This window comes from Cariama cristata, unplaced genomic scaffold (assembly GCF_000690535.1).
Source record: "Cariama cristata isolate BGI_N322 unplaced genomic scaffold, ASM69053v1 scaffold1717, whole genome shotgun sequence".
NCBI lineage: Eukaryota > Metazoa > Chordata > Aves > Cariamiformes > Cariamidae > Cariama > Cariama cristata.
In genome coordinates this window covers 32,654-56,753 of record NW_009626888.1, presented here as the reverse complement: position 1 = coordinate 56,753, position 24,100 = coordinate 32,654, and the positions used below count along the sequence as shown (strand labels likewise).

The window sequence follows — 24,100 nt, the reverse complement described above, 5'->3', positions numbered from 1 at the left end:
CCATAATGATTCTATGATTCTGTTTACACATAACCTCTTTCTCTGAGCCATATGCAGGTTTTAGAGAGCAAGGAAATCTATCCTGCCTTCAGAAAGTGCTGTGGATTTTCATGTCCCCCTGTGTGCGTGCCACAGGGCTTTGGTGGTTTGAGGTTGCTCCTTTCCCTCAGTGGCTTTTGCCCTGCTCTGTGCTGGTCCCTGCTGTGGGCCACGGCCTTTCTGCCACTTGGCTGTGTGCATTTAAGGTCATCTAAACAAGACTGAGCCACAGAGTAGTCTAGACTCCCAGGGAAATTCCCCTGAGTCTAATATAACTCGTTTGCTGGATTGCTATTTCTGGGGGTTAAGCCAGGACCATTGAGTCCAAAAGTCCCAGTTTAGGCACCCTGGCTAAAATACCGTAGCTGTGTGTGCTCCAGTGGGGAGCAGAGCTGAAGTGAGTGTTGAGAAAGCCACGCATTGTTTGGGGATTGCATGCACACATCAGCTTGATATCCTAGACTGACAAGGATGAACAAGAAGTTTGGACCCTGCAGTACCAGAGTAGTTTGTATGCTGGCCAAAAACCTTCTCCCGTTCCTTCTGTAGCAGTCATTGATCTTGATGGATCTACCCTCGTATCTTCCCTCGTATCTTCCCACGCCCTGCTGTGGGACAGCTGCTGCCATTTCTAAAAGAGGAAAAATCAAAAGGTTTTTCTCTTCCCTCTTAGAACCTCGTGGTGGCGGTGAGTGCAGAAGGCTGGTTTCATCTTTTTGACCTGACTTCCACTTCAAAACACCCAGATGTTTCAGGCCACCATGAGTTGGCGCCATCAGAAGAGCAGAAGCCAGTGTTCAAGCAGCACATTCCTGCCAACACCAAGGTCATGCTGATCAATGACATTGGTGAGCTGGGAAGCTGGTGTGGGAGTGCAGGGTGAGGGAGTTTGTGGGTATGAGGTGGTGGAGGAGAGACAGAGAGAGAGAGAGAGAGAGAGGGACTTGCAGAAGGAAATTACTGTCTTGCTGAAACAGGTGCTCTAACAAACCATAGCCAAGTCATGGAGGAGAGAAGCAAGAACTTCAGGCATTTTCCTGAAGTGCAAGTTCTCATTACAGGATAGGGATGCTACCTGATGGAAACCAGCACAGTGGTTTCTGAATGCTGGGGCTCTTGGGGCTATGAAAGCCTGAGAGAGCCCATCTCCTTGTATTCCCTGCAGATGGAGATGGGAAGTGCGAATTGGTGGTGGGTTACACTGACAGGGTGGTACGTGCCTTCCGCTGGGAGGACTTGTCAGAGAATTCGGACCATGTCTCTGGGCAGCTGCTCCTGTTGAAGAAATGGCTGCTAGAAGGTCAGGTAAGGAACTGGGATGTTCAGAGCAGAACTTATCATATGGTCTTCAAGAGGTGGCTTTCCCAAGGGAAGAAGCACAAAATCTCAGTCCTATGAACAAAGCAATGGTTGTGTTGATGGCTTGAAAGGAGAGTTGCCCAGTGGTTGTCGTGTACGTGTGGAGCAACTGGGGGTTTGGTCTCGGAAACAGTCAGCTGCTCTCACCCAACTGGAAAGCATTAGTGAGAGATCCTAGTGTTGCTCTTAAGTGGCTTTTGGTAGGGAGTCGTAGCCTTCTACTGTAACTCGGACATTTTGCTTCTAGCTGAATTTGTTCAGCTCCTGCTCAGCTCTGTCAGAAGATCTGACATATTGAAGTTTAAATACAAGGAGCACAGTGAACCCTTCTGAGATGTTTGAAGTTCTCAGTTTGACTCTATCCATGTTTTTCCTCTGCCAGTATAGGTGGACAGCCTCTCTGTGAACCCAGGCCCGGATGGCTCACCGGAGATGATGGTGTCTCAGCCAGGCTGCGGTTATGCCATTCTGCTGTGCACCTGGGACTCTGAGCAGCAGGCCACAGCAGAGGGAAGAGACAACTCTGTGCCAAGCAGGTGAAGAGCATTACCTCATGGGGTAGATGAGGAGATTCCGCTGTAGATGTCCATCACAAGGGGACACCACCACACCACCTTTCTGAGGGGGGGGCAGGGGGTGTTGTCATTTGTCCTTGCTTCAGTGACCTGCTGGGAGTTCATGACTGCACCCAAGCTTCCATAAACACTCTTCATGTATTCATCTTTGTGATAGAGACTACTGCTTTCCTTGTTATCCCACTCTTCTCCTTGGGTTGGGCAAGGAGAGCGGCAAAACCAGCTCACTGAGGGGGACAGTACTGGGGGCTAAGGCAGGGAAATGAGTGACCTAGATCTCCAAAGAGTAGTAGGCAATCTGGTGATCTATCCAGTGGTGGGAAGGGTGGCATCCGAAAGGCTGGGCCAAGCCCAGTTAGTCTGAAGCCCAGTATGACACTTGAGGTTCACCCACTCGTTTCTTCCAGGTGAGGTAGTTGGAGGTTTTCCTAATGAGACCCCTGGCAGCCAGTGCTGTAAATCACAACCGGAGCAATCAAGATGAGGTTATTGTCCTTGGCACTGGAGGGACCCATGCGGGGAATTCAGGTGCTTCTGTGGTGTTCCGTGAGACTTCAGGGCAAACCCGGAAAACTGCAGCAGGAGGAGGAGCTAGGCAAGTCTCCTTGACGTCTTGGAGACCTTAGTCTGACGGTACCCTCCTAGCCAGAAGCCAGGCCCAGGCATCATCTCTGACCAGCCTGTTCAACCCTGGGCAGACGTTTCCTGAGTGAAAAGTAGCCAGGCTTGCGTGACAGTAATGATAAGAATTGTCTTTTTTTCCTTCATTGGAATACATGTTTTACTGGCTTTTTTATTTCTTTTTGGGGTTTTTTGAGCTCTTTTCAGTTTTCTGATGCATCAAATTGTTCTGTTTTCATTTTTTAAGCATTAGCGAGTTCCTTTCATACCTGGGGTGGGATGGATTCTTTTCCTTGGTCTTTACCATTAAAGGGCTAACCTATGCACAAACTCTTATCAGTCTCTGGATTGGTAGAGCTTTGGAGTATACTGCTCTTGAGGTTGTTCTGGTACAGTCCCAGGCATGGTTCCCTAACCTTTCCCTGATGTCTCTCTCTCTTTTCCCTAGCGAGGCCCCTATTCGAGATGTTATTCTACACCAAACATCTGGACGGATTCACAACAAGAATGTTTCTACTCATCTAATTGGTAGCATTGGCCGAGGTGAGAGATTAAGAGCTTGGGGTCTCCGGCCCAATAGTTGCCCTGATAGTTTTTCAATACGTCAGTCCAGCATGAAATCAGATTTCCCGGGGTTGAAAGATAACAGTGGAGGCAGCTGCAAGAACAGCTTCTGTTAGCCAGCTCCCAAAGACAGACAGCTGGATATTTGCATTTGAACTTTATATAGCCTTTGTCCTTCCCTAGGCAGCTCTTACTCTTCACTTGGCACAACAGTTTCTCTGCAGCCTCCACTGGCCTGCATTTAGTCATCCTGAATGGCCACCATGCCTTGCTCCTACAGATGTCCTTGATCTTTGCTTTTGCACGGCTGCAGCTTATGATCTCTTCTTACTCCCTAGGTGCATCTCTTCCTTTCCACAGCCTCATCTTTGTTCTTGCTTTTGTGCTTTTTCAGCATTTTCTTCCCGATACCTGGCAGCTATATCCTGCTCTTCCTTCACCTATGCAGTCCCAACCCCTCCAGAGTTGCTTCCATATTTCATTTATATCAGTGTCCTCTGTCTCCTTCCAATGTCTTCTGTTCAGCTGTTGTATCTAAGGTCTCCACAGCTGCTGGCTTCTCTCAGCCCTGACACACTGCTGTTGTGTCCAGACTTTTCTTGCACGTTGCCAGTGCTTCCCTTGTGTAACTTCTTTGTGCCCTGACCTTTGAACCCTGTTTTGGTACCTGTGGAGAATAAGTAGCTTTCACTCCACCTTGGAGACTGTGGGTGTAAGATAGGAAGGCAGAAAATTCCCAATGCAGATCACTTTCTCTTGTCTGCAGCTGGCTGGAATCCAGCTGCATTTGCTTTATCCAATTATTACCCCCTGAAGTGCTGTCTGAGAACGATTTAGACTGTCCAGTGTAATTAGAGCTGGGGGAGAAGAGCAATCCACTGAAATCCCTTCTCTTCCCCAGAGTACCCTTCCTCCCCGGTTCCTAAGCTTGTCCTGTTTTTAGCATCTCAGATGCTGCTATGAGCAACGCGGTCAACAGAGCGTGAAACCGATTATTTCGCTGCATACAAAGCCTTGCGTCTAATAAGAGATGTCTGTGAAAAATGAAGGCACACAGAATAAGGGATGAAGAGAAGGTTGGGAAAAACCCACTGATGCTGGACCATCAGTAGTGAAACAGCTGAAGATACTGACCAATTTGTAAGGGCAACACCGCAGATCTTTTGGATCGGAGCCTGTCTGGGTGAATGTCAGCACTCAACCAGCTGACTGCATTAAGCTGATCTGTGGAAATAGGGTAGTCTGTGTCCTGGGAGTGTGCAGTGTGTTGTAGCTTGGAGGTGTCTAGGCGGTAGGCTTGCTACCTCATTCTGGGGAAACTGCCTGTTTGCTTTCAGCTCTGCTGGCTTGTCCCTGACTGCCAGTTTTCCTGGCTTCCTGCAGACCTCAGGGAGCCGGTCTGTCTCCTACATTGTCACTGAAAGGATTAAATGGAGCTGTAGTTGAATACAGCTCCAGTCCTCCCCCCGCCCCAAGTCTGATAACGCTTTCAAAACCTGACTCTGCACGACTTTTCTGACTGGTAGCTAGGTAGAGAGTACTGAAGGGCTGAAGCAGCCCAGTGGTCAGGGGAGTCTCCTCATCAGATTTAACTAGTCACGTTTGTCAGTGCTGTCCTGCACACAACTGTGATGTACAGGCTTTGGAGAGGATCCTGCTTGCAGGAAGTTCACAGTTGTATAAGCATAGCCCAGGAAAGCCAGGGCTGAGTGTGTAGATGAGCATGAAGGCACATCTCTAATCTGCTCGTAAAGCAAGGGCTCTCTAGCATCTGACCAGTGTTGGCTAGGAGAGGATCACAGCTTCTGTGCAGTTTTGCTGTAGCAAAAAGTAGAGTTAGTAGCACTGTACAGTTTAGCTGTAGTGAAAAGTTGGTAGGATGATCTCCGCAGCCTCATTCAGGAGTTGCCATGGAGGTGCTTTGGTGCTAATGTGACTGATGCTTTGTCCTTCTGGCGGGACCTCTCTTTTTAACCCTGTACCTTCCCAGAACAGCCAAAGGCCATATTCCTGTCCTTGAGAGAAATGGTGAGGGTACAGTTGCAATATTCTTGTTTGGCTTCAGCTGTTCTTCCCTTTGTCCCTTGCAATGGTCCTGCCTGTCGTTTTGCATTTCTGGAGCCTGGAGAGGATGTGATGCAGGCTGCTAAAATGGGAAATGTTATGGTCCTGCAAGTGGTGGTACAGACAGACTCCTAGGAGCAGCCAGCAGAGCCGGACATGCCTGTCTCAGTGCCAGCCAAAGGTCTTGGGTTTTGAGATGCCAGCGCCCTCGTGCCCTCAATAAAAGCCAGCATGAAGTACAATTGGTTGCAAGAATCTGCAGATACCTGCTAAGCAAAGTGTCAAGACTGGGCAAAAAAGGAGGCAGGATGGATCAGCTTGGTTTGGATCTCTTTTTTTTCGGGAGAGGGAGGGTACAACGCTCATAAAAGGGCATCAATTCCTGTAATTGTCTTCTGTACTTACAGGCTGCTCCAGTGAGAATGGTGGCTCAGGTCTCTTTGCCCTCTGTACTCTGGATGGTAAGTCGTACCGCTGTCCTAGAAGAAAAGCTTGTGGGGTGGCCGAGGCCTGTCACTAACTCAAAGCAGGGAACCAGGGGCTCAGTGCTTTTGGTTTTGAAAGAAGGGAGAGCTGGGCTTCAGAAAGACTTCCTGCGTCAGGCAAGAGAATTTGACTCAAAGGCTCCTTCTGCTGGCATATTTTATATGAAGGGATGAAAGCTAAGACAGAAATCGAGGTCAGAGTTGTCACTGTGAGCAGAGTGTGTCACTGTGACTGTCACCTGGTCACACACGGACCAGGTGTTTGATTACATGCCTGTATCTGAGGATATGATGAAACATATTAAAGCTGAGCCTGTCTTTCTGTTCCGTACTGAATTGGGTCTGATATTGCACAGGCTTGCTTTCTCCAGGAAACCTGTTGTGATTTCTGTCTGTTACTAATATCTACCTTTCTCTCTCCCCTGGTACAGTATATTCATGTGTGGATTTCAAAGCATTTTAGAAATATTAATTACTTATGTGGTCCCATGGCCTATGGGGGTAGAAGTATTAAAGCCACGCTGCAGCAAGCAGCCAGGAGAATGAAGAAGCTGGGTCATTGGCCCAAAGGCACACTGAAAGCTTCGGACGGAGAGTGAGACTAGAACTTTCATCTGACTCCTCAGTGGCCTGCATATGCAATGGTCAAACAGGCATTTGAGATACCAGTTCAACAGTGCCATTCACGTAAACAGGAGCCTCTACATCACAGCAGAGATGTGTCCTTGTACTTGACGGGATTTGGGTTGTTTCCAAAAGCAGTAAAGGAGATGGTTGCTGGAACTTGAGTATTGGTAGAGAGGAGCTGGCCTCACACTGGAGGCCTCACAGGAGCTGGCCTGGAGCCACGTTGTTCTGCTGTGCCCCTGACTGAGAAGTGATAGGACAGGCTGCAACAGGACTGCATCTAATGAGCTGAACGCAGGGTTTCTGTCCAAAAACTGACAGTGTGGAGACAAGACGCTGTGCTTCTCTTCCTAGATACGCAGCCTGGGCTGTTTGGGCCAGATGGCCACCTGCCCAGTGATGTCCTGCTAGGGAATTTTTTATTATTCTTTGGGCCTGAAGTCAAGCTTCTGCATCTCGCAAAGCTTCCTGCCTCCTTATGGTTCACTCACGAGCCTTACTGAAACTGGAAGGCACTCTGAGGATAGATTAATGTTTCTGTTCTGCTCTGTCATGACCACACTGTGCCCCCCGCAGCCCCCCGAGTGCTATCACAGTATCTCTGGATGGTAGAAAAATGGTCTGTGAGGGAAGTGTCCAGTATGGTTTTAGCAGCCAAGAGGCCATGCCCATGCTATTAGCCAGCCAGCTCTTGGCTGGTACCTGGCAACATGCTGTCCTGAGATCACATCATCTGTGGGACATGATGAGAAGCTTCTAGTTTACTCATTGTCTCACGTGAGATCTGTTGATGTACTGTACCTTGGGAGCCTGTTTGGGGCAGTTTTCTTCTTTTCTTAGAACACACTCCAATTAGCAGGACTGTTGCCATTTTTCCCCTCTTGTTTCCAGTTGCTGATGACAAGATAATGGACTGCTGTCCTTCCCAGAACTGAGACTGTGCTATCTGTTATCAACCACAGCCTGTACCATGGGCCTAACCCTCTGCCTGCAGAGCCCACAGCCTGTACCATGGGCCTAACCCTCTTCCTGCACACTCTTAATATTGAAGGAGTGTGCAGGGCCCAGTGTTAGCAAATTTCTGCTCCCTTTTAATATTTTCAAGACAACTTTTTTTTTTTTTTCCCCTTCAGGGACATTGAAACTCATGGAGGGAGCAGACAAGCTGCTCTGGTCTGTGCAGGTTGATCACCAGCTCTTTGCTCTGGAAAAGCTGGATGTTACTGTGAGTGTGAATCGGGCTGGGAGGGATGAAGACAAAAACTTAGCATGGCTTTGTGTATATGAATTTAGGAAGGGCAGAGGGAGTATGACTCAGCTGAAAAGGCTGGGATTGTCTCAGGATGACACACAGAGTGCTCCGACTGCTGGTGCATTTTGCATTCATGTCAGTCTGTCCTCCTGCAAGAGGCTGAGCTGTGCCTGCCTGTTTGACCTGGTGAGACCAGCATCCTGCTATGAACTTTTTTGTCCCCCAGCTGCTCTTTTATCTTATTGCAAAGTTGAATGATTTTGCACCCTGCTAATACCCCGATTGTCTACCAGCTCTGATGACACATAAGGATTATGATAGAGAGAGATGGTCTCCAAGTGCAAAAAGACTGGACAAGTGTAAAACATCTGGATGAGATGTCCAAAAGTGACATCTTGTTCAGACATTAGTGTTCTGTCTCTGAACAAGCAGGAAGGATTCTGGACTGCCTCTGGGATTAGCTGATGTCCATGCTAATATGCGATCTTACGGTTCCTGCAGGGCAACGGGCACGAGGAGGTGATTGCCTGCGCGTGGGATGGTCAGACATACATCATTGACCACAATCGGACTGTTGCCAGATTTCAAGCAGATGAGAATGTCAGTGCATTCTGTGCAGGTGGGGAGCCTGACTGCAAAGCCAACCCTCACAGCATTTCTCCCTCAAAGCTACTGCTCCCCTCTGGGAGACCTGGAATGCTTTGTCTGTCTGCAGTTGGGAATAATTTCCCTGCGTGTATACTGCAGAAGGCCCAGCTAGTCTTTCCTCTGGGGGCATCTGGGAAAAGTAGGGGTGAGAGGAGGTGATGCTGAGGTTTGTCTGTGATGGTTTTGGGGTTTTTTTCCTGTCCTTTTTGGGAGTGCTACAGCAGTCTCTTGTCTTCCCCACTGCATTTTTAATTTGCAGACTTCTAAGCTGTTCTCAAGTGGAGATAAGGAGCCCCACGGAACCAGACTGAGTCTTAGCTTTGCTGAGTCCCCGCTCTCATACCTGCAAGAAGCAGCTTGCAAATCCCCAAGCTCCATGCAGTTTAGAGACACTTTCTTGGATTGTCTCAAAGGGACTTCATGTACCCAAGTTCATGTCTGTGCCCTTCACCCCAGGTGCTCGCTGCTATCTGCTAACAGCTTTGGTACCTCATTGTGAAAAGTTACCTATTTGCTTTCTCTGTCCTTTTGGATGTAGTCAGGTCTCCACATTTTTGCTTTCTGCAGGCCTCTATGCATGCAAAGGAGGAAGGAACAGCCCCTGCCTGGTTTATGTCAGCTTCAATCAGAAGATCTACATCTACTGGGATGTGCAGCTGGAGAGAATGGAGTCCACCAACCTGCTGAAAATCCTGGATTGTGACCCAGAGTTTGGAAGTCTTCTGCAGCAGCTGGGTGTGGGTGAGTGTGGAAAGGGTGAAGGATGTACAGGAAAAAAAGAGAGGAAGGGCTGCTGACAGGTGTTGTGCTTGGAACTATAGTTCCAGGTACCTCTTGAGGAAGAGGCTCTTTCACGCTGCCTGTTGAGAATCCCTAACAACTGTCTGGTTTTTTGTTTTTTTTCTGTAGAAAGAGGCGACGTTTCTGCTGTCAAAAATCTGATTCACAAAACACTGTATTTTCCTGAGAAACAGCAGCAGAGCAGCACCTCACAGTGTCAGGACCCTGCTGGAACAGACTCCTCTGCCCACTACACTGTCGTCCAGGATCCCTTATAACAAGTCACATGGACTTTAATACCAGCACAAACTCTTCTCCGACTAGAATCAGGCATCTAATGAAGATGAGACTGTTCTTTTCCTATCTCTTATCAAAGCTTCCAGAGAGCAAAGGGTGTAACAGGCTGGGTTCTGTGGAGGGATGTGCTTGGCTGTAGGCTTGAGCGGAGGTGGTGGGTTGATTTGCTTTTAGCTGAGGAAGCTACCAGAACAGCAGGAGTCCAGCGTCCTGCTCATTGGCCTTCCTTTGCCAGTTTCCATGTTCTCCGCTAGCTAAAGCGCTTTACAGGTGACTGTGAAGGAGCACTGAGGACATAGATGGAGAGAACAGCTGAGCTCAGTCTCTGTTTTGACCCGTTCTTACGACTGCTGTAGTGATCAATTCTGAGTTCTTAGCAGGATCACAGTGCAGGAACTGCAGATGGAGGAATTGAGTTAGGGAGCAGGCAAGGGCCTTGTCTCCCATTTAGGTGTGTTTTTTAAAGTAGACCCAGGCATTGTTTGCCTTTCCTCTGCTGCTGCTCTTCTACCACGCAGTTGCTCACAAACCGTCTCCTGTTCTGAGGAGCTGGAGACATGCAAGAGAAGAACCACAGCTTGCACTAATAAGGTGTTGAGAGGTAACAGCTCCAGCGAGCCCCAGCTGTGCTCAAAAGGCATTGCTTGTCTCCATCTTCTTGGGCATGGTGATCCCAGGGATGGCTGTGACTTAGCAAAGCGGCTGTGAACTGGGCAGTAAGGGGAATCTGTCTTCACCGTGGATCTGTGGTGCTGTGACAGCTTGGCCATTCCATAATAAGCAGTGGAAATGCCACACTTCCCTCTTGTTGTGGAGAGCGCTGTGCTATTGTGAGTCCTACAAAGCTGAAAGAGGTGGAGGTGACTGGAGATGACGTTCTGCTTGCTGGTGTGCGGAGCCATTGCTCACCCAGGCTGCTCATGTGCCAGGGCCGAGGCAGGAACCTTTCCACATGCTGCTGATGTTCTGCTTTTCCCCATCTCAGCTGGCCCCTTCCCTAATGCAGCTTATTAGGATAGGAGCAGTAAGCTCACCTGCTGTTTTGCAACTATTCTCTCACTTGTGTGATATTTTATTGGACATGCATAATGGATGGAGCTGTCCCTTCACCCTTACGGCAGCCTGAGTCAGAGCAAATATAATTCCATGACCTCTCTTTAGCAGATGGTAACATTTGAAGATCCTGCAGGCTGTTGAAAACCTGCTGTGCTACACGCTGCAGAACATCTGAGGGCAGCCCTAACTGGGAGAAGGAACTTTGTATAGAGGAAAGGAGTGTCTTGCCCTTGGGTCAAAAGGATTGCTGTTGAAGTAGCCCGATGCGGTAGAAGGGCAGGATCTTTACATAATAAGCCTTGGCATTTCTTGCAGTCTCCATCCGTAGATTTATATAAGCTTTATGGAGGACAGCTTCTGTCCTCTGCATTTGATAGCTGTGAAAGTTGAAGCATGGAGCAGTGAAATGGCATGACCTCTGTACCAGCTAGCTTGCTTCTCGGACCACTCTGTCTCCTGACTCTGTAACTACAGTGGAAGTTTCCATTTTAACGACCTCGCTGAGAAGCTTTTTTAAATGTTCCCCTGTCAGACTAAGTGCTTGTGTACAACTGGGCCGTTCAGGCAGGAGCTCTCGAGCCATAATAGTGCTTTAGTAACAGTGGTGTTCAGAGCAGCAAGGCTGGAGTTTGTCGGCTATAGAGAGCTGATAGTGCAGGGCCCATCCACTGATGGTCTAAAGTTGTCTTGAAGCTTGTCAGCTCTGGACTGTAACCTCAAGAAATTGTCCGCTGTCATGATGCTGCGATGTACAGCTACCCATTCCAGTGGGCAATCACCGTTGCTTCTGGCAAATGGGTCGGTGTGACCCCTTGGGCTTTCATCAGTCTCAAGAGTCCTTTCCTAATGAGACTGTGTCTTGTGGAAACTATTAACTAGATCGCAGTGTATTGGTTCTTGCCACTTCCAGGTTTCTGTTTCCCAAAAACTAAAGATCTTTTAGATCAGCAAAACAAGTAAGGATTCTCCCTTCTGGTGAAGCAGTAGCAGTTGCTACTCCTGTCTCTTCCCCTCGGGGCCCAGCTGAGTTGGGGAGAAGCAGATGTCCCTACAGGTGGGGTCAACAGTTTGGTTTCACTCTATTCTGGGATACTTTCCGCCTCGCCTTGTTGCTAGCTGATTTTAATCTTGCATTTCAAAATTAGTGGGACTGACACAAAGAGGGACCACAGCGGAGCAGGACTCTGCAGAGCAGTTTTCAGAAGCGTACAACAGAAAGGACATTGTAGCAATGTCCCTAAACAGGCCTCTGTCTTGGCATATGCTGTTCTTCCATCCTGAACACAGACTGCTGCTCTTCCTCTGCTTAAGGTTGTGTATTTTCTTGTCCTGCTCCCCCTCCCCTAATTCTGTGGCTTCTGCCTCCCCCACCAGGGACAGAACAGGGTGGTTACAAGCACCAGAAAATAGTAATGCCTGAATCTTCAGTCATGGCTTGCACCGCCTGGCATGTGTACTGTTGCACAGATGATGGGCTCTTCTGTTGTGTGTGCTTTGACAAAAACAGATGGAATCATAGAATCGTTTAGGTTGGAAAGGACCTTTAGGATCATCGAGTCCAACCATAAACGTAGCATGGCCAAGACCACCACTAAACCGTGTCCATAAGCACCACATCTACAATGTGGTGTCCTACCACAATGTGTGCCTGCCCTGGCCCTTCTCGGCACTGCTTGGCTTTGGTGGGGCAAGTGTTCTCCACAGAAGTACTCCCTCCGTCTTGCTCCACTGCTGGGACCCCAGAGGTTCCTGCAGCAATTGCCTGCGGCATTTTATTTGCTTAAGAGTTGGGCCAGGCTGAGCTAATCTGGTAGCTGGGTCTTACAGGCTATTGCAGTGCGGCTGTATTGGAATTCCTTCTTGAGGCCTGACAGGGAAACAGGGTTGTCCACACTCGTAACAGAGAACAACTCACTCCTGTCTGTCCATGCCAAATATAAACCTTTATTAGCAACACAAGCGCAAGGGTGATACAAACGGTTGTGTGACTGAAACTGTTTTATGCAAAACAAACTTTGCTGTACAGGTCAAATGATTTCCAAGGAAGTAAGGTCAAATTGATCCACTGTTGGGACTGCTAATTGTTGAGAAGAAACAGGAAAAGGTTAATGGGGGAGAGGTGACATTTTTCTAAGGACCATCTTTAAAAGAAAAGGGTGAAAACAATGCAAATGTTGGACAGGGGAACCTGTGCAACCCGGCCCTCTCCTCTTGTTGGCCTGAGGATAACATTGCTGTGTGCTGTGCAAGCCCAGGCATGCTGTGTTGTGGAAAGCAGGGCTGAGAAGATAGGGATGCTGCAGATCATCTGCTCCCCAAAGCTCTTAAGCTCTTAAAACCATTTGAGGGGGAAAATACTGATGTTTGAGGGTTTCCCCTGGCAGTTTTATGTTGCTTACACCACATGGTGGCTTGCAGGTGCATTTTGCTCCTGTGCCCCTTGTGCCCAAAGGAAAATGAAAACTGTCTGGAGAAAAATTAATTGGAACTTCTGTACTCTTCCTTGGCCAAAAGATGGCTTTTCTTCTCTTTTCCTGCCCTGAACTCCAAAGTGATAATTAATAGACTGGCTGCAGCCAATACTTGCTGAAATCAATGCTTTGGGCTACTTCCACTGGCAACTATTTTCTGTGAAGCGTACATCTACTCAGAGAAGGAGCCACGTAGGCTCTGTCTCCGGCCTGGTGGAGCTACCTTATAGTTTAATTGTAACTCATTGCCTCTTTGTCCTTGCCAGCCAACACAAGCCCCAGAGTTGGAATTGGAAGTTGTTCCTTCTCAGGCAGCAGGAAATGTTGTTTGCTGCATCCTACTCAGTAGCCGATTGGCATACGCGCTGCTGCCAGGAAGATTTTTGACAGGGCAGGATTTGGAAGATGCATTTGTGTGTCCCAGTGCCAGCACACAGCAAGTGAGGAATTCCAACAGCATTCTCAGACGCTGGGGGCATTTGCAGAGAAATGATTCATGGCTTTGGTTGTGATGCTGAATTTAGTAGCAAGAAAATCAAGGGAGGGGGTTGCTTTATTTTCCTGAGAATTAATAAACCCGTTGGCTGTCCCTGACCTCATTTTTATGATGTCTTTGCTGAATGTAGTTATTTCTATGATTCTTCTGGAGTCCCTTGAAAGGAGGACTGACGGCAAGCGTATGTAGGTGGCTCAGTGGTCTTTCGTTCCGTAACTCACCCACTAGTAGTGAAAGAAGGGGCAGGCCTCTAGGAATATGGATGGCTGGAGCTCCCATTCCATTCAAAGCCAAGTGACCCCAAGTTCCTGGAAATGGTCCTGATTATGGCTTCGGCAGAGCGCATGCTCTCAGGATAGGTTTGCATAGGCCTTGGAAAGGGCTTCAGAAGTCCATCTCCCCATCCCGGGGCAGGTTCAGCCGTACGTGTATCACAGCTGCCATCTAACGCTTGCTTCTCCCTCCAAAGGCTTGCTGTGACGGACACGTCCCTACAGGCTGCTTCACAACTGTCACATCCACTCTACCGGAAAGTAGCCCTCGTAGCAGCTGACCACCAAGGCAGTTCAGAGGGATTATCCCTAAAATAGTAACTTTCTGTTGTCTACATTGAAGGGACCTCCTCATCATGAGGAGACTCCAGTGCTGGACACATACAGGGTGTGCCTATGTCCTGCTCTGAGGTGGCAGTTAGTACTAAATTTCTACTTTCCGTATGAAAGTATTAGCATTTTCTGATCTCCAGTGGAAAAGATAGCTCCTTCCTTCCCCTTGTCCCCCAAAAGCAACAGAGATGACTGGAATGAGGGGTAGGGAAGTGTGTCGGTATAACAGGCTTTTCCAAAAGAAACTACAATTGAGACAGTCTTAGCCTTGCCAACCTGCTTAAAAATTACTCACTGGGCTCCCTAACAGAGGAAGACTTTTAAAAATTACCATGTTTGTAGATGGGGTTGAGCTTGCTTCTTCGAGATGTTTCAAGTCCTGTTTTATAATCACATCTTTTAAAGCCAAGATTCCCGTCTTTCACAATGGAATCTGGGATTCCCACGTAATGACAAAAATACTGGTCTTTGGAGAAAACACCAGTTTGGGCAAGGATTCAGAATACATGTGTTAAGGTCACGTCATTTAATGCCTTGGAACTTTGGGAGATGGAAACCCACCAGTAGTTCTGTGTGATGATGAGGAAACCAGGTACTGACAGTGTAGGATTAGACCTTGTTGAAGTGAGGTGTCAGCCATGGTGTTATGACCTGCAGTTCTCATTTAGTCACATAAATGTGTTTGTTTTTTTTTCCTGTAAGCTCTGCCTGCAGCAAAGCTTGATGGGGAGGCTCCTTGATAACAGTTGGCAACAGATTCCTCAGTGTCTGGGTGGAAGAGACCTTTACTGTGTGGACCTGCATGTTCAACTGAGGTGGACAGGAGGAAAGTGAGAAGCATGTCTTCTGCTCTGGAGCTGATTTCACAGCTCAAAAGAAGAGCTCTCACATGCTGAATTAGCACTTGCTTGGAACCATCCTCTCCATGACTGAGAAGTGGCACAGGCTATGTTTATGCACGAAATTGTTAACAAAGAGGAAAGGCTGGCAAGGTAGTGGCACAACGTGAGAGAGTATTAACAACCACGGTACAGGAAAGTGTTAAAAGGATTATCTGAAAAGGAAAGAACTCCTTTGGGAAGAAACAAATTTGTCATGTACCGGTGTGGAAGAATGAATGATTCGCTTGGGGGAAGGTAAGTGGGATGCAAAGGATTTCATTACGAAGATAGGGCCGGTGATTTTCACCTACTGTAGCACGTTAATTCACAGAGGACCCTAATTGTTGGCGATTTGAGAAATGAGGCATGTGAATCCAGAAGGACTGGAGGATGTTCTGAAGGTGAGCAGAAGCAGAGTTATCCCAAGACTGATGTGTAGGAGCAACACCTGGCGAATTCCAACAGCAGCTAGCGTGCAAGTATCTGCAGGGCTGTCAGTGACAGGCAGTAGTCAAAACAGAATTGTCAACTCAAAGTCATGCCAATTTTCTGTAGGATCCCATCCAGCACCCTTTAAATCATTGGAAAGATTCCCGTTGGCTTCAGTCTGAGTTTGGAAAGACTCCTACTCACCTACACCCTCACTGTAGCCAGAGCCCGGCTCCAAAATAGCCACCCACCAGGCATGGCCCTCACACAGAAGTGGCCAGGACTGAAAGCTGTTGGTGGCCCTCCCCGTCCCTTGCCAGCCACTTGTGGGCACCAGCAAATGCCCTGGGGCACTCTGGAGAGAAGCAGGGCCCCTTGTAGGCACTGACAAAAAGCATCAGATAGGACTAGGGTTGGGGTTAGGTGTAGGTGGTGTTAGGCCTAGGGTTAGGGATTAGGTTTAGTTATATAGTGAAGGTCTTAGAGTTAGGGATTAGGGATAGGGTTAGGGTTTGGACTAGGAGTAGGATTAGAGTTAGAGGTTAGGGTTAAGTTTAGGATTGGGGTTAGGGTTATGGTTAGGGGTTAGAGTTAGTGTCAGTGTTAGGGTTTAGGGTTATAGTTTAGGGATTAGGTTTAGGGGTAGGGTTAGAGGTTTGTTTTAGGGTTAGAGTTAGGGAGTTAGGGATAGGATTAGAGTTAGGGTTTAGGGTTAGGTTTACTATTTCGGAATAGTTTTATGGTTATAAGGTTAGAGTTTGGGGGTTGGGTTAGATTTAGGGTGGTTAGATTTACAATTAATGTTCAGGGTTAGGGGTTAGGGTCAGGTTTAGTGGGTAGAGTTAGGGTTGGGTTTAGGGATAGAGTTTGGGTTAGGGTTCATGGTTAGAGTTTAGGGTTGGGGATTAGGGTTAGATTTTGGGGTTCACTATTATAGTTAGCATTATGATTAGGATTATGTTTTGGGGTCAGGGTTAGGGGATTAGATTTAGGGGGTTATATTTACGGTTAGAGTATTATTAGGGGCTAGTGTTTCAGGTTAGGGGTTAGGGTCAGGGTTAGGGTTAGTTTTAGGGGTTTAGGGTTAGGAGTTAGGATTAGTTTTAGGGGTTAAATTTAGGGTTAGGGCTACAGTTAGCTTTAATGTTTAGAGTTAGGGTTTAGGGTTTGTGTCTTTTTTAAAATAGATCATAAAAGTTAATGAATAATAAGAGATGTAATGGACACGGTATCTGTCAGCTTTAGCAGAGTATTTGCCATTGTTCCACATGCTATTTTTAGAGGGAAACGAGTTGGAAGCCAGGCGAGTTGCTGCACGTAGGAACAGGTGTTTCATCTATCACAAAGACTTTTTTTGGCAGAGTTGACCCAGGTACCATGTAGGTTCCAGCTGACACACAGGATGGTTTAGTACAAGTCTGAACTGTCATTACAGACCCCTGGGTTTGAGAAGCCAGTCAGACACACAAGTGATACAAATCCAGGAGGAATTACTGGTACTTTGGAAGACAGGCTCACCAAGCAGACATGTGTCCTGACATAAATGGGAGAACTGTTGGTGTCAGGCAGGAGATTCATGGAAAGCAGTTCAAGCAGCCAGAAATAGTCAGATGAACAAGTAGAAGAATGGCAAAGAAGCCAAGGAACGGATCGGAAGCTGCAAGATGTGATGGCCGACAATAAAAGTTACTAGCCTGATGCTGCTTGTAGGAAGAGCAGGTGCCAGTCACACCAGCTAGCACTGGTAAGGGCATCCCAAACCCTATCAGCCAGGCTGTACTCTGCTGTCCTCAGTGTGCGTTAAGCTACAGCATGCAGCAACTGATTCAGGAAAGAACTAACAGAAAAAAGCACAGAAGCATACACAAGTGTGCACAACAGAAACAAGGAGCGGCTTGATTAAAAAAAGAAGAGAGCCAGTGGTGTTTAATCCAGGAAGATGGGGAAAATGGAGGTGTCATGATATTCTAAGGGTGGACAAAGGGACATTGTGCAGAGTTTGGATAGTGAATCAGTAGTCACAAGGCATAGAACAAGCCCTGATCTGGTGCATCTTTCCTAGAGCTAGTAAGGAATAGACCATGTATACAGCTATGCTCTAGGATGCAAATTAAAAAAAAATAAATTTTAAAACAACAACAAATTGACTTAATAATCACCCTGGTCATCCCAGATGAGTTTGCAGTTCTCTGACCTGAGCTGATACTACAAAGAAGTCTAGTTCTTATTTCGTGCAGGAGTAGCAACATGGATGAGTGTGAGATGCCGGGACTTGAGGCTCATGATGTACCTGTGTCCAATCACTAGATTTCAAGTTGAAAGAAAGGAGCTGACAGAGCAGAAGAGTCTGGGTGCTGTAATTCATCGCAGCATTTAAACCGAATGGCAGGATCTCTGATGATGCAGCAGAGGTGTTAGGAATGTAGCTCTAGCGGCTGGAGTGCAGAGAGGAGAGGCCTGGTCAGAAGAACAGGGTGTGCAAGTTTGGTTACTACGTATAACACCAAAAGATGATAAGCATTGCCATTCATATCATATATCTTAGTGGCCAAGGATGCCGTGGCAAAGCCCAAGCCCCTGTGAGTGCCCGCCGTACTCTAGGCATCTACGCTCAGAATTTCTGCAAAGGTTTCTTAGAATCAAGAACTCTAAAAGTGTTCTTGCTGCAAGGTTTTTCCAAGAAAATACTTCTCTTCTGCTCTGAGCCAGCAAAAAGTAACAAAATCCAGCTTCCCAGAGTATGAGCGAGAGGACTGGCCACAGAGCCCTTCCCACAAAGAAACAGGAGTGGAGTCTGCTCACATCGAGGCAAAGAGAAGGGAAATGTTCATGGCAATCTTTGGAGGCTTTTGAAGAAAGCCCTGTCCTCTTGGCCACAGAACAACTAGAGATTGTTCACGGAGACTCTCTTGTCTCATGAACAGAGAGTATTGTAAAAATAAGTCGTTACAAGGGTAGGGTGAATTGAGTACGGAAGCAGAAATTGGAGCGACTAGGGACAGACAGAAAAACAAGAACAAAATGCCCACTTGGCACATGCGGACAAGCGAGAGGGTCCACCGAAAGGAGGGATATCTCTCAGGATGGGGCACTGCCAACAACAACAGCTTCCAGCCCATTTGCCTTTTTCTCACTCCCCAGTGAATGCCTCAGCCTAGAATGTGGCAAGGTTAGGGGCACCTGAACCTCACCCTCATCTCTCTCTCATGGCAGCAAGTCTCCTCGGCTCCCAACACGGGAACCGCAGCCAGTCACTGACCAGGCTCTTCAGAGGCGTGTAGAAAAGGCAGCTCTTGACTCAGCGCTTTAAATCTCAGGACTCCTTCCTCCAAGTCGATGCAACACTAAAGAAGGGGAGAGCCGGTTACTTGCTGGACATTTCAGATAGCAAAACTCATGATGTCTATGACTGGGGAAAACCTGTATAACTATCAAACAACCCCACTTTGTGTTTGTGGAGACCTTACAGCTCCCCTCCCTGTCCCCCATGCTGTCTCCTTGCTCCTGTTCCCTTCAATGGATTCCTCTCCAAACCCTTCCCAGGCCGTTCCCCTCCCTTCTTTCGATGGCCCCCTCTGAAGCGATGTCCTCGCATCACTCAGCCATTCAGCCCAATGTTTTTGCTGCTCTGTGAGCCTGACATGTGGCTACAAATATTTGACAGGCGGGAGCGAGCTCCCTGCAGCCATGTTCTGAGCCACCCAAGAGCCAAGGCTCAGCAGAGCACCGGCCCTGAGCTGAGCTGAGGAAAGGAGAGGACTCTTTCCATTCATGCCCAGCTAGTGCTGGGCACCGAACGTGATCATACAGCTTCATTTGGCTCAAAGCAAGGGCAGGGCTTGTTCACATCTGCCTTCAAAAGGCAACACAGGTATAACTCATGACACAGTGTGCCTTGCCTCTTCTTGTCTCCTCTTCAGTCTCCCCTTCCTGTTTGCAACTTGCACGGTCAGGAATACAACGGATGGGAGATGTGGTAGTATCCTATTGAGTGATTCCCTTCTTAAAACCTTTGAGAAGGGCTGGAAAGGAATCGGTGACTCGGAGCATACTGCAGCCATCCAGGCAGCCGTGCAACAAGCATTGCAAGTGGCACCTTAGAAGACCTGGACGTAAGTATTTCTGATGCTTACAGCAACCAAATCTTGGAGAACTTCTTGAGAAGAGCCTTGCAATAAGCAAGGAGCTGTTCCTTACCTTGAGATTCAACAGAGTCTGGAGACCAATGCAAAACTCCAGCATTTCATCATCTGAGAAGAGAGAAGAGACGCATCAGGCTGAAGACTGCATGTGCTGCCCTGCTAAAGAAAGTGTGTCTGTCCTGTGGGAGGATGTGCAATATGAGAGCATCTGCTTCAGAAAGTTATATGGTTATGGCCTGTTCAGCATAACAGTAAATAACAAATGACAAGGGAAGTGGTGAATTAAACACACAAACATTAACGAGCAGGTGGTAACAGCGACAGTAATGAAGACCAGGACTCTTCAGCCACTGACTGATGAGCTGTTAAAGGAGCTACTTAGGCACAGCCCTGAAGAGGGTCAAAATGAACTTTGGCCGGTAAGAGGAGGGAACCATTATTATCACGAGTATTATGAGCTATTTGAGGGGGTTTGTAGGATTGTTTAAAACTTGCTATGAGATATCAGAAGGGGCTTGCGGGATCATGGAAAAACTTACTGTGGGCTGTGTAGGGGAAGGGCCAAAGGCAGGAGAAGGCAAGCAGGAGGGTGGATCAAGGAAGAACAAGCGTGGAAAAGTGGAGAGGAGAGGGACTAAGGGGGCCAGTCACAAGCAAGCAGGCTGTTGGTCAGTTCACTTGTCTGACCAAACCCTGCGCCTGATGGCTGCAATCTATCCGATCTTCTTACTAAATAATTCTATTAAGTAATTTTTTTTCTGTGTAGCCTCTCTATCCTACATGTGACTGCTGCAAGTCTGGAGTGTCAGCAAGTGTAGAAGATGCCACGGGTTAAAGGGCACATAGCTCTAGATGTCAGCAACCGGAGGGACTGGCGTGCAAGAGAGATGCCAGTAACTGAAGGGACCACAGGCTATAGGGCCCGTAGGTCTGTGTCCGCAACTGGAGAAGGGGACGTAGCTCACAGGCAGCAGCAACTAGAGAGACCAGTGTGCAAGAGGAGTCTGGGTGCTAGTAACTGGGGAAGGGAGCACAGGCCATAGGGCTTATACACCTGGGTGCCAGCAACGGGAAGGACTGCAATGTGTGCTGCAAGGTCCAAGTTCCAGTACCCAGAGAAGGACTATGGGTCACAGAGCTTGTAGGTCTAGGTGCCAGCAGCCGGAGAGATCAGCATGCAGGAGAGCTCTGGGTACCAGCTCTGACCAGGGGCACAGGGACCATAGGTTTATAAGCCAGCAACTGAAGAGGACAGGGCATATGTGGGAGAGGTCTAAATGCCACTAACTAGAAAGACTTGGGTGTGTTTATATTTCCTCAGGGAATTTAATCTTATATGCTTGTCGTTTTGTGTACGTAATTAGCTAGCGAACTTCAATCTGGTTTAGCCAGGGAGTGTGAGGAAATCTGCATCTGGAAAGACTCAAGGCCTGGGTCAGTGGCTAGGTAAGGGGCCCAGGCTCTAGACATGGGTCTAAGACAGACCTAGAAGCTGTGCTGCTATTTGAAGACTCTGTGAATATGAGCGTGCTTGTGAATCTAGAGACTGAGGATGTATGAGCTTCTGCTAGTGAACGTCAATCCCAGTCAGCCAGAGAGGAGGACCAGGACGTTATGTGTTATGTGTTGGTGGTTATGTGAGTGCTGGTAAAGGCACTGCTATATGCGTGGTAATCTGTGTGGCCGGCCTTGTCTGTGTCCTCTCTGTATGTACCTCTCTGGAATATACGTTCAGCCTTGCACCGTCTGAACCTGCCACTCAGGACACGCATTGGACTGGGAGAGGGTGACCTCCTGGGTCTTGGAGTCATCCATCTGGACTTCAGGAGCAGGGAAGGAGGAATCTCCCGCTCCTGGAGTCTGCAGGATTCAGCAGCCACCAGTAACATCGTTAACAATTTCCATGTCTCTTGGATGCCTGCTTGCCCTGTAATCAGTGGCTGTATTTTGTAATTTATTTATAACTACATAAGCAAGAGCACTGTGTGCACAGGGCACAGATATAGCAATTCTACTCCTTCCAGGCAGCCATTTCCACATCCCAGCAAAACCAGTAGGTGCTACTGGGCTAAATTCACCTGTGCTGGTGCTAATACAGACTCCCCATGAAGCGCAAGAACAAGGAGAGGGGAAACCAGGGAAGAAGAGTGAGCTGGAGTGTGGAAGAGGAGGAAGCTCTTTCTAGATGACTAGGAAAGTGGGAAGAATGAACATGAAAAGAGGGAGGAAGGGAAGCCTTGGAAGATGAGAGTACTCATCAAAGATGAGGATACAGATACAGGCAAGAGAGTAAAGCTGGAAGACTAACAGGGAGAAAAAACAGGGGGAAAAAAGACAACTAAGTTGTTCTCAGCATATGCAGAGCTTGATGTAAATGCAAACATGCAGCCTTCCTGCTGTTTTCTGGGCATGCTCCAGTGCCTCCTGGCTTAACCTTGTCTCCTACAGCTCCTTCCTTCAAAGGGTCCTGCCTCAAGACACCAAGGGAGACTCAGCACTCTGGGGCTACCAGGTTCTTCCAGGGTGCTCCCTGCAGCAGAGGCAGATGAGTGCACAGAGAAACACTCTGGGGAATAAGCTGTACCCCGCCATCATTTCCTCTGATGGCTTCCAGCCAGCCAAAGACACAAGTGCCCATTCGTAGGCGAACATAGGGCACCACAAGACTAATCAAGCAGTCTGGCTAATTTTAAGAAAGGTCCACTTTGAAAGGAAATGAGAATTTTCCACATCCTGTGTTAAGACCAAAAAGCACCTAATTTCTCCCCACGTTCAACATCTTCTGTCTTCTCTGTACTCTTTCTATGCCCTTTGCCTTTGGTTACATTGAGGGTATTCACAGCACATAATGACCTTGGCCAGCAGTGGAGGTGACCACATCACCAACCTCCCACCGCATTACGCTTTTGCCAGAGATCCTTTTAAATGCGCTTGGCAGGGCAAGAGGGACGCAGGAAAACTAGGGGAGAGGAGGGACTGGCACTCTCACCTACAACCAGTGCTGAACACAGCACTGTCTCCTGGCCAAATTGCAACTCCATATGTTCTACTCGGCCAACAACGCTGGGGATGGGAAGAGAGAGGTCTCCACAGTCCATGGCAGACACTTCTTCCAGCCTGTGGGACACAAGAGGTGTTATTGCCTCAAGTGGAGAAAGAGGAGTTAAAACAGGACTTCTCACTGATGGCAGTACTTCTTGGTCTCACTGGGAACGGGCCCACAAGAGGAGGAATCTCTTTCATACACCGTGTCTGGAGGCAGACTCCACAAGCAAAACCATCAGGCGCTTTCCACTTGGGTTCCTCATGGCTGAGGCAAACCATCAGCTGGGCAGCTTTGCCCTGTAGTACACACAGAGAATGACACAGCTCTCCCTCCTGGTCTGGGATCTGTGCCCAGCTTTGCCAGTGCTCCTGATGCCTTGCTCGGTTGCCCACCCTCTGCATCTTCTCCTTAATCAGCCAAGTGCACATGCAAAGCTGCTAGTAATTACCATCGGGGCTGGGAATCAAGAGTGCCTAGGTTCTTGCCACAGGTTTTCTTTTAGCCACCCCCTGCTTTTCTACTGTGCAAAGACTTACCCCAGCTGGTTTAAACAGCTCTTGGAGATGAGATTTGGTAGACACCCAGTGTTAACAGTCGCTTTCAATACCTGACCTTGGCACTGGAAAAAACAACAACAGATAATTACTGTGGACTCAAAATAGACATACCTACTCCTCCAAGTGTGACAATCCCTTAGACCTTCCTTAGCAGCACAGCCACAGATGCAGTGGTTTAGGCAGTAGTCAGGAGGCAGGAGACTCATCCAAGACAATGATGGTCTCCCCCATGCTCTGCAAACCTCTACCAAAAGCTTCTTTTTGAATTTGTCTTCTTTAATTTGTATTTGATTGCCAGACACTCATCTGTTATTAGCGACTTTAACTTAGCAGTATTCCAGTCAAGAGATGCATAGCTACTGAATTTGTTTGGAAAACCCACATGGACTTTATTAGCAGAGCAATAATTGATATGGCAAAAAGCCTCTAAAAGTATATAAGCATGTGGTACAGCCTTTGTAGGCTTCCTCCCTCCATTTCTTCTGGTGTCACAGGGAACAATGTTCCAGGGCTAGACATCTGTTCTCAGTTGAACAGCTTCTGGAGGGTGAAGTCTGTGGGAGAAGCAGGAGCACCCAGGACAAGCATCCCTGAGAAAAGCTTGAGTTTAAGGCAGTTCCCAAGATAACTGACACATCCAAATGACTCCTGAATCCAAGAAACAACCTAATCAAGAGGTGTCTGTTTTGTGTGGAGCTTACGTCAAGTTCCTAGACAGGTCTTTAAAGAATTATGATGTGAACACTACGGCTACAATATTCACAGCTGGTGTCATCTAGCAAAGAGAGAGACTGGACGCCCTGCACCCAAGTCACTGATCTTACTGGAATAATCCCCAGTGCCTTGCCCACTTCATCTCTTCACCCCTTTGCACTTGAAAGGGAACAGGAGATGTCGTTGCCATCAGTTTTCTGTCCCCTCTGCATAGAGGTCCTTAATGGCGAGCCAGAGGTGCTGAAGTAACAGCAGGTCTCATATATGGTAGAGGTCTGATAAAATAGGGTTGTCAGGGACATCAGTAAGAGTTCTGTTCAGAAAAAGAAGGAGGAGCAGGACTTAGCAAAGGAACTGGAAAAGATGGAGTAACTGCCATCTATAAGATATGG

At 47.9% G+C, this 24,100-nt stretch overlaps 2 protein-coding genes across 2 annotated transcripts in view; one reads left to right on the top strand and one right to left on the bottom strand.

The window, feature by feature from the left end:
• Positions 1 to 712: 712 nt before the first annotated feature.
• On the top strand, positions 713 to 9,292 carry ITFG2 (integrin alpha FG-GAP repeat containing 2; the record flags this gene model as incomplete). Its single annotated transcript, XM_009704210.1, has 9 exons — positions 713 to 887; positions 1,205 to 1,344; positions 1,786 to 1,934; positions 3,043 to 3,137; positions 5,630 to 5,683; positions 7,468 to 7,559; positions 8,088 to 8,205; positions 8,802 to 8,975; positions 9,144 to 9,292. Coding segments are annotated over 9 exons (1,146 nt in total), but the record flags the coding sequence as incomplete, so codon positions are not given.
• Positions 9,293 to 18,500: 9,208 nt separating this feature from the next.
• The window catches only part of NRIP2 (nuclear receptor interacting protein 2), a 16,156-nt gene continuing 10,556 nt past the window's right edge, over positions 18,501 to 24,100 (bottom strand). The window contains exons 3-6 of the mRNA XM_009704209.1: positions 22,974 to 23,056; positions 22,381 to 22,508; positions 19,447 to 19,499; positions 18,501 to 18,593 (exon numbers count right to left, since the gene is read on the bottom strand). Coding sequence (XP_009702511.1) covers positions 18,501 to 18,593; positions 19,447 to 19,499; positions 22,381 to 22,508; positions 22,974 to 23,056 — 357 coding nt within the window. The remainder of the gene's footprint in view (positions 18,594 to 19,446; positions 19,500 to 22,380; positions 22,509 to 22,973; positions 23,057 to 24,100) is intronic.